Source organism: Haliotis cracherodii, unplaced genomic scaffold (assembly GCF_022045235.1).
Source record: "Haliotis cracherodii isolate W230 unplaced genomic scaffold, xgHalCrac1.p SCAF_7, whole genome shotgun sequence".
Classification (NCBI taxonomy): Eukaryota; Metazoa; Mollusca; class Gastropoda; order Lepetellida; family Haliotidae; genus Haliotis; species Haliotis cracherodii.
In genome coordinates this window covers 40,802,156-40,816,859 of record NW_027266330.1, presented here as the reverse complement: position 1 = coordinate 40,816,859, position 14,704 = coordinate 40,802,156, and the positions used below count along the sequence as shown (strand labels likewise).

Here is a 14,704-nt window from a genome sequence, read left to right as displayed (position 1 = left end):
ATGTGTCATATCTCACTAGTGTAGTTCGATGAATATAGTGAGACATTCGTCGGGATGTGTGTCATATCTCACTACTGTAGATCGGGGAATATAGTGGAACATTCGTCGGGATGTGTATCATATCTCACTACTGCAGATCGGGGAATATAGTGGGACATTCGTCTGGATGTGTATCATATCTCACTATTGTAAATCGGGGAATATAGTGAGACATTCGTCTGGATGTGTGTCACATCTCACAAGTGTAGATCGGGGAATATAGTGAGACATTCGTCGGGATGTGTGTCATATCTCACAACTGTAGATCGGGGAATATAGTGAGACATTCGTCGGAATGTGTGTCATATCTCACTATTGTAGATCGGGGAATACAGTGAGACATTCGTCTGGATGTGTGTCATATCTCACTACGGTAGTTCGATGAATATAGTGAGACATTCGTCGGGATGTGTATCATATCTCACTACTGTAGATCGATGAATATAGTGAGACATTCGTCTGGATATGTATCATATCTCACTACGGTAGTTCGATAAATACAGTGAGACATTCGTCGGGATGTGTCATATCTCACTAGTGTAGTTCGATGAATATAGTGAGACATTCGTCGGGATGTGTGTCATATCTCACTACTGTAGATCGGGGAATATAGTGGGACATTCGTCGGGATGTGTATCATATCTCACTACTGTAGTTCGATGTTTATAAATGTAGGTAGACATTCGCTGGGATTAGTGTCATATCTCACTACTGTAGATCGGTGAATATAGTGGGACATTCGTTGGGATTAGTGTCATATCTCACTACTGTAGATCGGGGAATACAGTGAGTGAGCAGGTTTACGCTACATTAACCACTACTCGAAAATACCTGATTTATTCAGCACTTCTACATCTTATTATTCCCTTTCATAACACGGTCTACGAATTCTGGCATTTCCTGGCCATCAAAATGTTTGATAGAATTGAGCATAATATTCAAGAAATTGCCTTGAAATGACGCCTGTGTTACTAATAGATAACCGTCACGTGGAGTAACGTCCGTACAGGGGCACAGCGGTTCAAGCAGTTATCGAGCCACTAAAGTGTCCATATTTCTGGTATAGACGGATGAATATAACGAGTTGCCTCATTAGATGGCTTTGGGAAAACATTAAAACAACATGAGACAGGGATGATCAATCGGGGCATAAATTTGTTACAGGTGAGTAAGTAATTGTGTGAGTGCTGGAGGCAGCACAGTGTTAGTCGTGGACATTCCATCCACGCCGCTGCCAGGACATTAGCAACATATCCATCAATGTGTCAATCACCCATCTCCAGGGGTCTAAACTATATGTCACCTGCAGGAGAGTCCTCTCGAACAGAGGGTACACGCGCAATAGTTACACCTACTCAGACAAAGGGGAGACCACTCCAGTTATGTCAAGCTCAGAGGTGAGGGAAATATTTGCGTTTTATTTAAAATTGGAAACCAGGGCTACGATTCATTACACTGGGAATGTTGTAGTTCTGCTTTACTGAGTAGACACTCATGTATATGAAAGAGGGTTAGATTGATGTATGTGGTTTGTGATTCAAGTGCGCCGACCGTCCCTCTCTATTGACCATGTCAGGTATATTGACAACGGGTTTTCTCTGGGCTGTTGACACGCTCTCCCCCGGCGTGGGTATTGTGGGCCGGACAAGGCGGCTCTGACTGGGCTCTGGTGAGGATGGATTAAGAATTCTCATCATTCTAGACAAGATTATTCGAAATGTACATTTCAGTACCTAACAAGCTTGTATCCGTCCGCCCAGGACTGTAAGAATATCGATCCATATTTAATGTTTTAAAACAGGTACTAAGACAAATACCTTATACCTGAATTCAATATTTGGCCGAATTCAAGAAATAAAATACTGTCCGTGCCTTGCACAATAGTGTTTGATGGTGAGGTGAGTGGTTTAACGCACCGCAAAATCTACAAAGCAAACAATTCCGCCCACCCGTGCTTCAAGCTGGAAGGCCTGATTGACATCAGCAGCAGCTCTACCTGGCCCAGGATAGTATGTCCATATTTGGGAAATCTGTCCTCAATAACATTTTTAACAGGCTAGAAAAAAACACACAATGACTGACGTTTCCATTAGGTTATGTGATATACAGATATACAATTAACCACTCCTAGCTGCTGTGTTCATCAGTACAATGCATTTTGAAAAAGACAAGTCAATGCATGTAAGGATAAATAACTCGTGAGTATGTTGAGCATGTCCAAATAACAATACCCAAGTCAAGTGCTACACCTTATAGCTAACTCACACGTAAAGAGGAAAAGTGGTCTACACGGAGATCAAACCGCCTTCTGGTATTTTTGAAAGCTTAAGGAGGTCATGCAATAGTCGCATAGGTGTGTCGGGTTATCGAGGCAGTACAACACAGCACCACACAGACACACGCTCACCATCGCCGACACCCCACGGGTATAGACATGTAAGTATTACATCGTTGATATCATTCATACATAGATCAGTAGAGTAATGTTCCCGAGTTTATATGTCAGACAGGAGTACGTGGCGACTCTTGAGATATCGTCTTTGGAATAGGTTGATACTCAGTATTGCTCATACCAGCCCCCAGTGTTTGGAGCAGAGAAGCCATACTTGACCCGTGTTATACAATGTTACAGTCGAGTCTCAAATGTGACCGCTTTCAGGTTGTTGAATTGATTTGAGTGTTAGAAATTTATAACCTGAAATCTTTTGGATAATAATGCTTTTACACCACGTCATACAAAATGTAATGTAACATATTCAGGGATTATTAAATACGGGATGGAATTACTGAAATAATTCACATTCCGTACATATTACGTTCCGTTGAAGTGGTTTCCGCCCTGCTGGTTATAGTCCAGGTACGTGGGGGGGGGGGGGTATATGGTCTAAACCAATGGCTTTTTAAAGGGGTCCTTTCTTTGTGATAACTTAATGCCACATAACTCTGTGGATGTATTGGAGTGTGTGTAGTGAGAGAGAAAACCCGTAGGACTGGTTTGTAGAACTGTACAGGGACAGGTGAAACTGCCGCCACACTCAGCGAGTGTTTATTAACTCAATATTAACCTGTGCCGGGACAGACACTGATGTGTCATTCCACAGGTGGGGCAGGTGTAAATATATAGTCAGTACCAGGACCAGATTTATATGATCTTATTAAAACCAGAGGATTAGTGGGTACTCAGAGCGCAACACATAATCCAAAATGATTAAACCAAAATATTATCCAAAACCTTACTGAATATAAAAGACAGACATGGACACGTGGTAGAGGCGACAGATCATTCTCGTCCATACACAGGTTTCGGTTTTGTTATATTTTAACTTGCACTACGCTCCAGGGTTAACTTAGGGCGTCAGTTTCCATGGATACAGGCTCTCATAATTTACGTGTTATTCAGCAAATAGAGAAACCAGGTCGGTGTCTGGTGTTAGAATCCATTGTAAATAAATTAGCCCGCTGAAACTTTCGCATAATGAGCTTACGACTGAATTATAGGGGTCGTGTTCAGGGGTAGGGCAGTGAGAAGTACTGCATTCGTACCTTATGTGGCACTCACTTCATTTGGTGAATGTAAGACTGGCGTAGTCATCACCGACTTCAATGAGAGATCGTCACCAGTCTAGTATTCTGCGAATGAGGTCTACTTACAGGGTACACGTGGTGTATTAACTTTACCCATTACGACACGTCTAGGTTAATCTTTACCTTAAGCTGATGCGATTCTGATCACTGAATAGAAATGGTTAGCTGTGATTATATAGCTGTATAGTGAGTGCGAGTACGGTGCAGGAGATGTTGCGTATAAAGGCTGTGTTGTCATAGAACAGAGGTAACAATGATATGGTCTGTGCACTTCAAACAGCTTCACAACACTGACAGCATTCAAGGCACAGAGTAGGCATAGAGTAGGCATAGAGTAGGCCCCGTGCTTTAGACAAGCCTCCATTCAACCTGTGTGTCCTGTCTTGAAGTGAACCTACACGTATGTGTCGATCCTTTAGCTGAAAGGGAGCTGTGTCATTATATACTGTATACAGGATGTTTCATCGGGTTCCCGACAATGGACAGTTATGACCACGGAGCTATATGTATTGTTGTGCCTGTAGTGTGCCGGTGTACGGCAGTGGTAGCAGAACACCCAGCTGCCTGCACACGACTCCCTCTAAATGTCAGTCCGACAGGGTGTGACACTCGCTTCCTGTCACTTGCACCCAGTCGGTATCTACTGCTACCATCAATGCTGTAGTCTTCTGTGTGACTGCATCTGTGTCAGACTCTTGTCTGTCATGTGTGTGACTGCATCTGTGTCAGACTCATATCTGTCATGTGTGTGACTGTATCTGTTTCAGACTCATGTCTGTCATGTGTGTGACTGCATCTGTGTCAGACTCATGTCTGTCATGTGTGTGACTGTATCTGTGTCAGACTCTTGTCTGTCATGTGTGTGACTGCATCTGTGTCAGACTCATGTCTGTCATGTGTGTGACTGTATCTGTTTCAGACTCATGTCTGTCATGTGTGTGACTGCATCTGTGTCAGACTCATGTCTGTCATGTGTGTGACTGCATCTGTGTCAGACTCTTGTCTGTCATGTGTGTGACTGCATCTGTGTCAGACTCTTGTCTGTCATGTGTGTGACTGTATCTGTGTCAGACTCTTGTCTGTCATGTGTGTGACTGTATCTGTGTCAGACTTCTGTCTGTCATTTGTGTGACTGTATCTGTTTCAGAATCTTGTCTGTCATGTGTGTGACTGTATCTGTGTCAGACTCATGTCTGTCATGTGTGTGACTGTATCTGTTTCAGACTCTTGTCTGTCATGTGTGTGACTGCATCTGTTTCAGACTCTTGTCTGTCATGTGTATAATCGGGCTATCGTTTTCTTTCAGAGGAAAATGGCGAAGTCTGAGGTACAGAAATGCCTGGATTGGCTGTTTGAACAACAGGTGAGTGCACTCTCTATGCAAACTACTGTATAACACCACAGTAAGCTGTCAGTGTATAACACTACAGTAAGCTGTCACTGTATAACACCACAGTAAGCTGTCACTGTATAACAACACAGTAAGCTGTCACTGTATAACACCACAGTAAGCTGTCACTGTATAACACCACAGTAAGCTGTCATTGTATAACACCACTGTAAGCTGTCACTGTATAACACCACAGTAAGCTGTCACTGTATAACACAACAGTTAGCTGTCACTGTATAACACCACAGTTAGCTGTCATTGTATAACACCACAGTAAGCTGTCACTGTATAACACCACAGTAAGCTGTCACTGTATAACATCACAGTAAGCTGTCATTGTATAACACCACAGTTAGCTGTCACTGCATAACACCACAGTAAGCTGTCACTGTATAACACCCCATTAAGGTGTCACTGTATAACACCACAGTTAGCTGTCACTGTATAACACTACAGTAAGCTGTCATTGTATAACACCACAGTAAGCTGTCATTGTATAACACCACAGTAAGCTGTCACTGTATAACACCACAGTAAGCTGTCACTGTATAACACCACAGTAAGCTGTCATTGTATAACACCACAGTAAGCTGTCACTGTATAACACTACAGTAAGCTGTCATTGTATAACACCACAGTAAGCTGTCACTGTATAACACCACAGTAAGCTGTCACTGTATAACACCACAGTAAGCTGTCACTGTATAACACCACAATTAGCTGTCACTGTATAACAACACAGTAAGCTGTCACTAACACCACAGTCAGCTGTCACTAACACCACATTAAGCTGTCACTGTATAACACCACAGTAAGCTGTCACTGTATAACACCACTGTAAGCTGTCACTAACACAACAGTAAGCTGTCACTGTATAACACCACAGTTAGCTGTCACTGTATAACACCACAGTAAGCTGTCACTGTATAACACCACAGTAAGCTGTCACTGTATAACACCACAGTAAGCTGTCACTAACACCACAGTAAGCTGTCACTGTATAACACCACAGTTAGCTGTCACTGTATAACACCACAGTAAGCTGTCACTGTATAACACCACAGTAAGCTGTCACTGTATAACACCACAGTAAGCTGTCACTGCAAAACACCACAGCTAGCTGTCACTGTATAACACAACAGTTAGCTGTCACTGTATAACACTACAGTAAGCTGTCACTGTATAACACTACAGTAAGCTGTCATTGTATAACACCACAGTAAGCTGTCACCATATAACATCACAGTAAGCTGTCATTGTATAACACCACAGCTAGCTGTCACTGTATAACACCACAGTAAGCTGTCACCATATAACATCACAGTAAGCTGTCACCATATAACATCACAGTAAGCTGTCACCATATAACATCACAGTAAGCTGTCATTGTATAACACCACAGTAAGCTGTCACTGCATAACACCACAGTTAGCTGTCACTGTATAACACCACAGTTAGGTGTCACTGTATAACCCCACAGTTAGCTGTCACTGTATATCACCACAGTAAGCTGTCACTGTATAACACCACAGTTAGCTGTCACTGTATATCACCACAGTAAGCTGTCACTGTATAACACTACAGTAAGCTGTCACTGTATAACACCACAGTAAGCTGTCATTGTATAACACCACAGTTAGGTGTCACTGCATAACACCACAGTTAGCTGTCACTGTATAACACCCCATTAAGGTGTCACTGTATAACACCACAGTTAGCTGTCACTGTATAACACTACAGTAAGCTGTCATTGTATAACACCACAGTAAGCTGTCACTGTATAACACCACAGTAAGCTGTCACTGTATAACGCCACAGTAAGCTGTCATTGTATAACACCACAGTAAGCTGTCACTGTATAACACTACAGTAAGCTGTCATTGTATAACACCACAGTAAGCTGTCACTGTATAACACCACAGTAAGCTGTCACTGTATAACACCACAGTAAGCTGTCACTGTATAACACCACAATTAGCTGTCACTGTATAACAACACAGTAAGCTGTCACTAACACCACAGTCAGCTGTCACTAACACCACATTAAGCTGTCACTGTATAACACCACAGTAAGCTGTCACTGTATAACACCACAGTAAGCTGTCACTAACACAACAGTAAGCTGTCACTGTATAACACCACAGTTAGCTGTCACTGTATAACACCACAGTAAGCTGTCACTGTATAACACCACAGTAAGCTGTCACTGTATAACACCACAGTAAGCTGTCACTAACACAACAGTAAGCTGTCACTGTATAACACCACAGTTAGCTGTCACTGTATAACACCACAGTACGCTGTCACTGTATAACACCACAGTAAGCTGTCACTGTATAACACCACAGTAAGCTGTCACTGCAAAACACCACAGCTAGCTGTCACTGTATAACACAACAGTTAGCTGTCACTGTATAACACTACAGTAAGCTGTCACTGTATAACACTACAGTAAGCTGTCATTGTATAACACCACAGTAAGCTGTCACTGTATAACACCACAGTAAGCTGTCACTGTATAACACTACAGTAAGCTGTCACTGTATAACACCACAGTAAGCTGTCACCATATAACATCACAGTAAGCTGTCATTGTATAACACCACAGCTAGCTGTCACTGTATAACACCACAGGAAGCTGTCACCATATAACATCACAGTAAGCTGTCACCATATAACATCACAGTAAGCTGTCACCATATAACATCACAGTAAGCTGTCACCATATAACATCACAGTAAGCTGTCATTGTATAACACCACAGTAAGCTGTCACTGCATAACACCACAGTTAGCTGTCACTGTATAACACCACAGTTAGGTGTCACTGTATAACCCCACAGTTAGCTGTCACTGTATATCACCACAGTAAGCTGTCACTGTATAACACTACAGTAAGCTGTCACTGTATAACACCACAGTAAGCTGTCACTGTATAACACCACAGTAAGCTGTCACTGTATAACACCACAGTTAGCTGCCACTGTATAACACCACTGTAAGCTGTCACTGTATAACACCACAGTAAGCTGTCACTGTATAACACCACTGTAAGCTGTCACTAACACCACAGTTAGTTGTCACTGTATAACACCACAGTAAGCTGTCACTGTATAACACCACAGTAAGCTGTCATTGTATAATACCCAAGTAAGCTGTCACTAACACCCCAGTAAGGTGTAACTGTATAACACCACAGTAAGCTGTCACTGTATAACACCACAGTAAGCTGTCACTGTATAACACCACAGTTAGCTGTCATTGTATAACACCACAGTAAGCTGTCACTGTATAACACCACAGTAAGCTGTCACTGTATAACACCACAGTAAGCTGTCACTGTATAACACCACAGTTAGCTGTCATTGTATAACACCACAGTAAGCTGTCACTGTATAACACCACAGTTAGCTGTCACTGTATAACACCACAGTAAGCTGTCACTGTATAACACCACAGTTAGCTGTCACTGTATTACACCACAGTAAGCTGTCAATGTATAACGCAGCGACTGAGCTATATGTGTATCGTATCACACCACGAGTAAGCTGTCACTCTCTATCTGCAGGGGGAACTGGAGTGCGCCAGTTTCGGCCAGGGGGAGAGCGGTGTCATTCGGGCACTGGGTCTGCAGAGAGCGAAGGCGGTCCAGATCAAAGAATTCAGTCAGCAGATAGACAAGCTCGTTCAGAACCCGGTGAGTCTTCTCTACCACCATCACATAACAGTCAACAATATCACATTTGGAGAAAAGTCACAAGCGCAATGAATCTTAACTTTTAAGTGAACAGTATGCATAAGCCTTGTCATATTTTATGAATATAGACACCGTAATGATATTGAATAAATGACCTCTGTATTTCTTTTCATTTGACAGAAGGTTGGCGATGATGAGGCGGTTGATCTGAAGGGCAGATACAGCTCAGTAGAAGTAAGGGAGACAACTTTGAAGTATCGCCTTTCAGAATTGGGCTCAAATGTCCTTACCTGTGCCGTGGAGCAAGTTCACTCTTAGTCCGTACTACCTGTTTCTATCAATTTGTGTACCAGGCGTGTCATATGCAGTCTGATATCCTACCTGCCCATAAAGAATGTTATTTTACATGAATATTTCACTACTATGACATTATGTTAAACAATGTTTTTATTTTATTGTTTATTATTATTGTTGTTTTTGTTATTATTGTTGTTTCTATATCTGACAGGCGCTGTCATCCAAACGAGGTTCATGCTTTGAGGTCATTTCGCAAATCTCAGGGCTGCAGGAATTGGTTGAGGTAAGTAATATTCATTAGATTTATATGACATTCTATCCAAGATGATATTGTACACGAACCGTATTGATTACGTGTCCCTGCTTCCTGTACTACAGAACATGTCCACCGAGTTCGACTCCCGGGCCGTGCACCTCGTCAACACCGGGGAGGCTGGAAAAACCAAGGGCAGCGTTGACCAAACTAACGAGAGCATGGCAAGAACTGCACAGGTACTCCTTGCTAGCTGAGTCATCATACACCGAACAGTAATAGATAGTCACAGTTAGAAAAAGGACAAAAGGCATGTGACATGTAACTGTTATGTTATTGAAAATAACAACATAATATTTGGCCATTCGTCAGATCAATGTATTATCGATTCTGTAGATGCACCAACCGCATAAGGGGGCTTCGCTTATGCGTTATTTACGATTAAACAAAGGTGTTGTTAGGAGCACCTGACAACTAAAGAGTCATTGTGTGCTGTTCACATTTAAGAACGACGGGTGTAAATAACATGCTCCCGACAAACACGCGAACATCCAAATTGTGCTACGTGCTTTGACATGCACGTGCCAATTGTGAATCACGACGAGATTAGATGCCTTGTATTGAAAGATGCATTATTTAATTTCAGAATAAATTTTTATTGAAATATTTATGAAGCACAGTTTCTCTTTTTCGTGAGTATAGTTAAATGCATGTGTGTATCACCATGGGGTAGGCTGCATGTTTTGTTTCCGGGAAGTGAACAGTGTGTTCAATGTGTAGAACTGCATCACGGCTGTGAGGAAGAACTGGAAGTGGATCCTGACCACGATGCAGTGTGCTGAGGTCCAACTGAAGAACGCAGCAGCCTACCAGGAGGTCAGTACTATACACAACATCAGGCACCATCCTACCAGGAGGTCAGTACTATAACACAACATCAGGCACCATCCTACCAGGAGGTCAGTACTATCACACATCAGGCACCATCCTACCAGGAGGTCAGTACTATAACACAACATCAGGCACAATCCTACCAGGAGGTCAGTACTATACACAACATCAGGCACCATCCTACCAGGAGGTCAGTACTATCACACATCAGGCACCATCCTACCAGGAGGTCAGTACTATAACACAACATCAGGCACAATCCTACCAGGAGGTCAGTACTATACACAACATCAGGCACCATCCTACCAGGAGGTCAGTACTATAACACAACATCAGGCACAATCCTACCAGGAGGTCAGTACTATACACAACATCAGGCACCATCCTACCAGGAGGTCAGTACTATAACACAACATCAGGCACCATCCTACCAGGAGGTCAGTACTATAACACAACATCAGGCACCATCCTACCAGGAGGTCAGTACTATAACACAACATCAGGCACCATCCTACCAGGAGGTCAGTACTATAACACAACATCAGGCACAATCCTACCAGGAGGTCAGTACTATAACACAACATCAGGCACCATCCTACCAGGAGGTCAGTACTATAACACAACATCAGGCACAATCCTACCAGGAGGTCAGTACTATACACAACATCAGGCACCATCCTACCAGGAGGTCAGTACTATCACACAACATCAGGCACCATCCTACCAGGAGGTCAGTACTATAACACAACATCAGGCACCATCCTACCAGGAGGTCAGTACTATAACACAACATCAGGCACCATCCTACCAGGAGGTCAGTACTATAACACAACATCAGGCACCATCCTACCAGGAGGTCAGTACTATAACACAACATCAGGCACCATCCTACCAGGAGGTCAGTACTATAACACAACATCAGGCACCATCCTACCAGGAGGTCAGTACTATAACACAACATCAGGCACAATCCTACCAGGAGGTCAGTACTATCACACAACATCAGGCACCATCCTACCAGGAGGTCAGTACTATCACACAACATCAGGCACCATCCTACCAGCACGCAGGCTACTTTCTATATAAGTGCGAAATATTTAACGTATGGAAGCCATCCAAAATTTAGTTTTGGCGTCACCTGTACAATGACATAGTGCACACACTAACGTGTACTAACTACTGTAAACCTACATGTGTTATCCTGCTTGCGCTGTGTTCCCCTGAACGTTGGGTTTCCATGTAAGTATGTAAGTGTTCCCGAGCGTTGTGTTGCCGTGTAAGTATGTAAGTGTTCCCGAGCGTTGTGTTGCCATGTAAGTGTTCCCGAGCGTTGTGTTGCCATGTAAGTATGTAAGTGTTCCCGAGCGTTGTGTTGCCATATAAGTGTTCCCCTGAACGTTGGGTTTCCATGTAAGTATGTAAGTGTTCCCGAGCGTTGTGTTGCCATGTAAGTATGTAAGTGTTCCCGAGCGTTGTGTTGCCATGTAAGTGTTCCCGAGCGTTGTGTTGCCGTGTAAGTATGTAAGTGTTCCCGAGCGTTGTGTTGCCATGTAAGTATGTAAGTGTTCCCGAGCGTTGTGTTGCCATGTAAGTGTTCCCGAGCGTTGTGTTGCCATGTAAATATGTAAGTGTTCCCGAGCGTTGTGTTGCCATGTAAGTATGTAAGTGTTCCCGAGCGTTGTGTTGCCATGTAAATATGTAAGTGTTCCCGAGCGTTGTGTTGCCATGTAAGTATGTAAGTGTTCCCGAGCGTTGTGTTGCCATGTGAGTGTTCCCGAGCGTTGTGTTGCCATGTAAGTATGTAAGTGTTCCCGAGCGTTGTGTTGAGTATGGATGGTGTTGCCATGTTATTGTTCCCCGAGCGTTGTGTTGAGTGTGGATGGTGTTGCCATGTAATGGTTCCCCTAGCGTTGTGTTGAGTATGGATGGTGTTGCCATGTAATTGTACCTCGATCGTTGTGTTGAGTATGGATGGTGTTGCCATGTAATTGTACCTCGATCGTTGTGTTGAGTATGGATGGTGTGGCCATGTAATTGTACCTCGATCGTTGTGTTGAGTATGGATGGTGTTGCCATGTAATTGTACCTCGATCGTTGTGTTGAGTATGGATGGTGTTGCCATGTAATGGTTCCCCGAGCGTTGTGTTGAGTGTGGATGGTGTTGCCATGTAATGGTTCCCCGAGCGTTGTGTTGAGTGTGGATGGTGTTGCCATGTAATGGTTCCCCGAGCGTTGTGTTGAGTGTGGATGGTGTTGCCATGTAATGGTTCCCCGAGCGTTGTGTTGAGTGTGGATGGTGTTGCCATGTAATGGTTCCCCTAGCGTTGTGTTGAGTGTGGATTGTGTTGCCATGTAATGGTTCCCCGAGCGTTGTGTTGAGTGTGGATGGTGTTGCCATGTAACGGTTCCCCGTGCTTTGTGTTGAGTGTGGCTGGTGTTGCAGTACTTCCACGAGGTGGAGGAGGCGGAGTACTGGATGAACACCACACTGTCCCGGATCCATCTCTCGTTCGACCGACAGAAGCTCCATGGAGACAGGGCGGACGCCAGAGCCATTCTGAATGAGATCAGGGTAGGTCCACAAGGACTCATCAACTTGGTGTAATGTCAACTGTGTCATTGCACAACCCACAGAACGTCGATACATCGAGGCGTTTGGAATAAAGGATTCAATAACCCTAAATCCCTTTTTATTGACAACATTGTGGTAAAGTTGGGGATAAACGTACTGTGTGCGTATCAGTGCGGTTAAGTCTTCAGGTAACATACCTCACCATTGAGAAAATGGCATCTTAGTCTCCATTCTACCATGACAATATAAAACGTGAATATTGAGTTAAGCGGCATGGGTTGTGTCCAGTCTTTTGAATGTCTTGAATAAACATCAATTAAAACATGTAAACTTATATAACAGTAGATCGTCAAACATTGTTTTTTAATTCGATCATAAATAAAGTCGTTCCATCGCTCTGTGACAAAAAAATGTTTGACACGCATTCGGTTGTCAACATACTTAATTTACACTCTCGTTGCACTAGTCGATTGCTGACGTCTTTTCCCAAGATGTAATACTTTAACTATTTTACCACAATTCTGCACCTTATAACCTATAATTATTGTTTTTATTACTACTTCAAAATGCCTACCGAGTATGGCAAATGAAGAAGTACTCTTTTATTTGATGTCGGCTGTGGCGGCGATGCAGACGTCAAATCTGCTGTTTCAACCAAACTTGGTAATTGTAATTGAACCTTCTGACTTACCAGTCCGATTCAGGTATGTTTTGGCAAATCCATGGTAGAATGTATTATAATACCCCCGTGTCTGTGTCCAGGACGTGCTCCTGGCCTACCTACAGTGGCAGACCAAGGTGGACAATCTGTTTGACCGCAGCAGGAACATAGTCCCCGTGCCGCTGAGGCTCAAGAAGCTGACTGACCCACGTCCTGCTCTGGTGCTGACCGACTTCCGCTCAGACGAGGTAAGACTGTCACCCAGTGTACCTGGCGGAATTCTGTTATGTGGAGCTAATGGTTCCAACTGACAAATTAAGCTAATTTCACTGACCAATCATATCTACGTGTGCTTGCAGATCGAGCTGAATGAAGGGGAGACTATTACCGTCGTTGACAACACCAACCGCCGGAAGTGGAGGGTAAGCATGCGCTTTTCAGATTCAGACGAAACACATAAGTTTGTGGTTCTCAGCTCGCTAACCAATATTTGCCAGTGTTTCAACTGATACGTAACTGCATGTTTGATTGTCCAACATCGATGAGTGGTTCTGTATGTTATTACTGTACAGGATGTTAGTGACGGTATGTTATTATTGTACAGGATGCTAGTGACGGTATGTTATTATTGTACAGGATGCTAGTGACGGTATGTTTCTATTGTACAGGATGCTAGTGACGGTATGTTATTATTGTACAGGATGCTAGTGACGGTATGTTATTATTGTACAGGATGCTAGTGACGGTATGTTTCTATTGTACAGGATGCTATTGACGGTATGTTTTTATTGTACAGGATGCTAGTGACGGTATGTTATTATTGTACAGGATGCTAGTGACGGTATGTTTCTATTGTACAACATGCTATTGACGGTATGTTATTATTGTACAGGATGCTTGTGACGGTATGCTATTATATTACATCAGGTTCGTGACGGTATGTTATTATTGTACAACATGTTAGTGACGGTATGTTATTATTGTACAGGATGGTAGTGACGTTAGTTATTACCTGGTGCTTTGTTAGGTGACCAACAGTCGTGGTCAGACTGGAGAAGTGCCGGCCGTAATACTGGTGATCCCGGGGCCGTCCGGCGAGGCAGTGGACGCTGCGATCAGGTACTGAAATAAATCATTACAATAAGGTAATTGTCTTCCCTTACTGCGACACAGTAATTTATTTCCATCACATGGACACGTCTACAATGGGTCCATAGTGGTTTAGGGCAACACAACCCGCTGAGCAGAGTTATGTCCCTTTACCGCCTGAATCAGCCCCTTATGTACCCTCGGATTCACGCTAGACGACCGCATTGAACC

The 14,704-nt window shown here is 43.3% G+C and overlaps 1 protein-coding gene across 6 annotated transcripts in view; it reads left to right on the top strand.

The window, feature by feature from the left end:
* LOC139448500 (uncharacterized) overlaps positions 1 to 14,704 on the top strand; it is a 48,341-nt gene that overhangs the window by 25,646 nt on the left and 7,991 nt on the right. For 5 of the 6 annotated variants that reach the window (XM_071230048.1, XM_071230046.1, XM_071230047.1 and 2 more), the window contains exons 2-11: positions 4,931 to 4,987; positions 8,582 to 8,710; positions 8,891 to 8,944; positions 9,219 to 9,290; positions 9,386 to 9,499; positions 10,041 to 10,136; positions 12,595 to 12,723; positions 13,486 to 13,632; positions 13,744 to 13,806; positions 14,412 to 14,503. In XM_071230048.1, the coding sequence (XP_071086149.1) occupies positions 4,931 to 4,987; positions 8,582 to 8,710; positions 8,891 to 8,944; positions 9,219 to 9,290; positions 9,386 to 9,499; positions 10,041 to 10,136; positions 12,595 to 12,723; positions 13,486 to 13,632; positions 13,744 to 13,806; positions 14,412 to 14,503 (953 nt within the window). Of the gene's footprint in view, positions 1 to 2,287; positions 2,476 to 4,930; positions 4,988 to 8,581; positions 8,711 to 8,890; positions 8,945 to 9,218; positions 9,291 to 9,385; positions 9,500 to 10,040; positions 10,137 to 12,594; positions 12,724 to 13,485; positions 13,633 to 13,743; positions 13,807 to 14,411; positions 14,504 to 14,704 lie in introns of those variants that run through there. The other variant, XM_071230049.1, reaches the window with a different exon arrangement.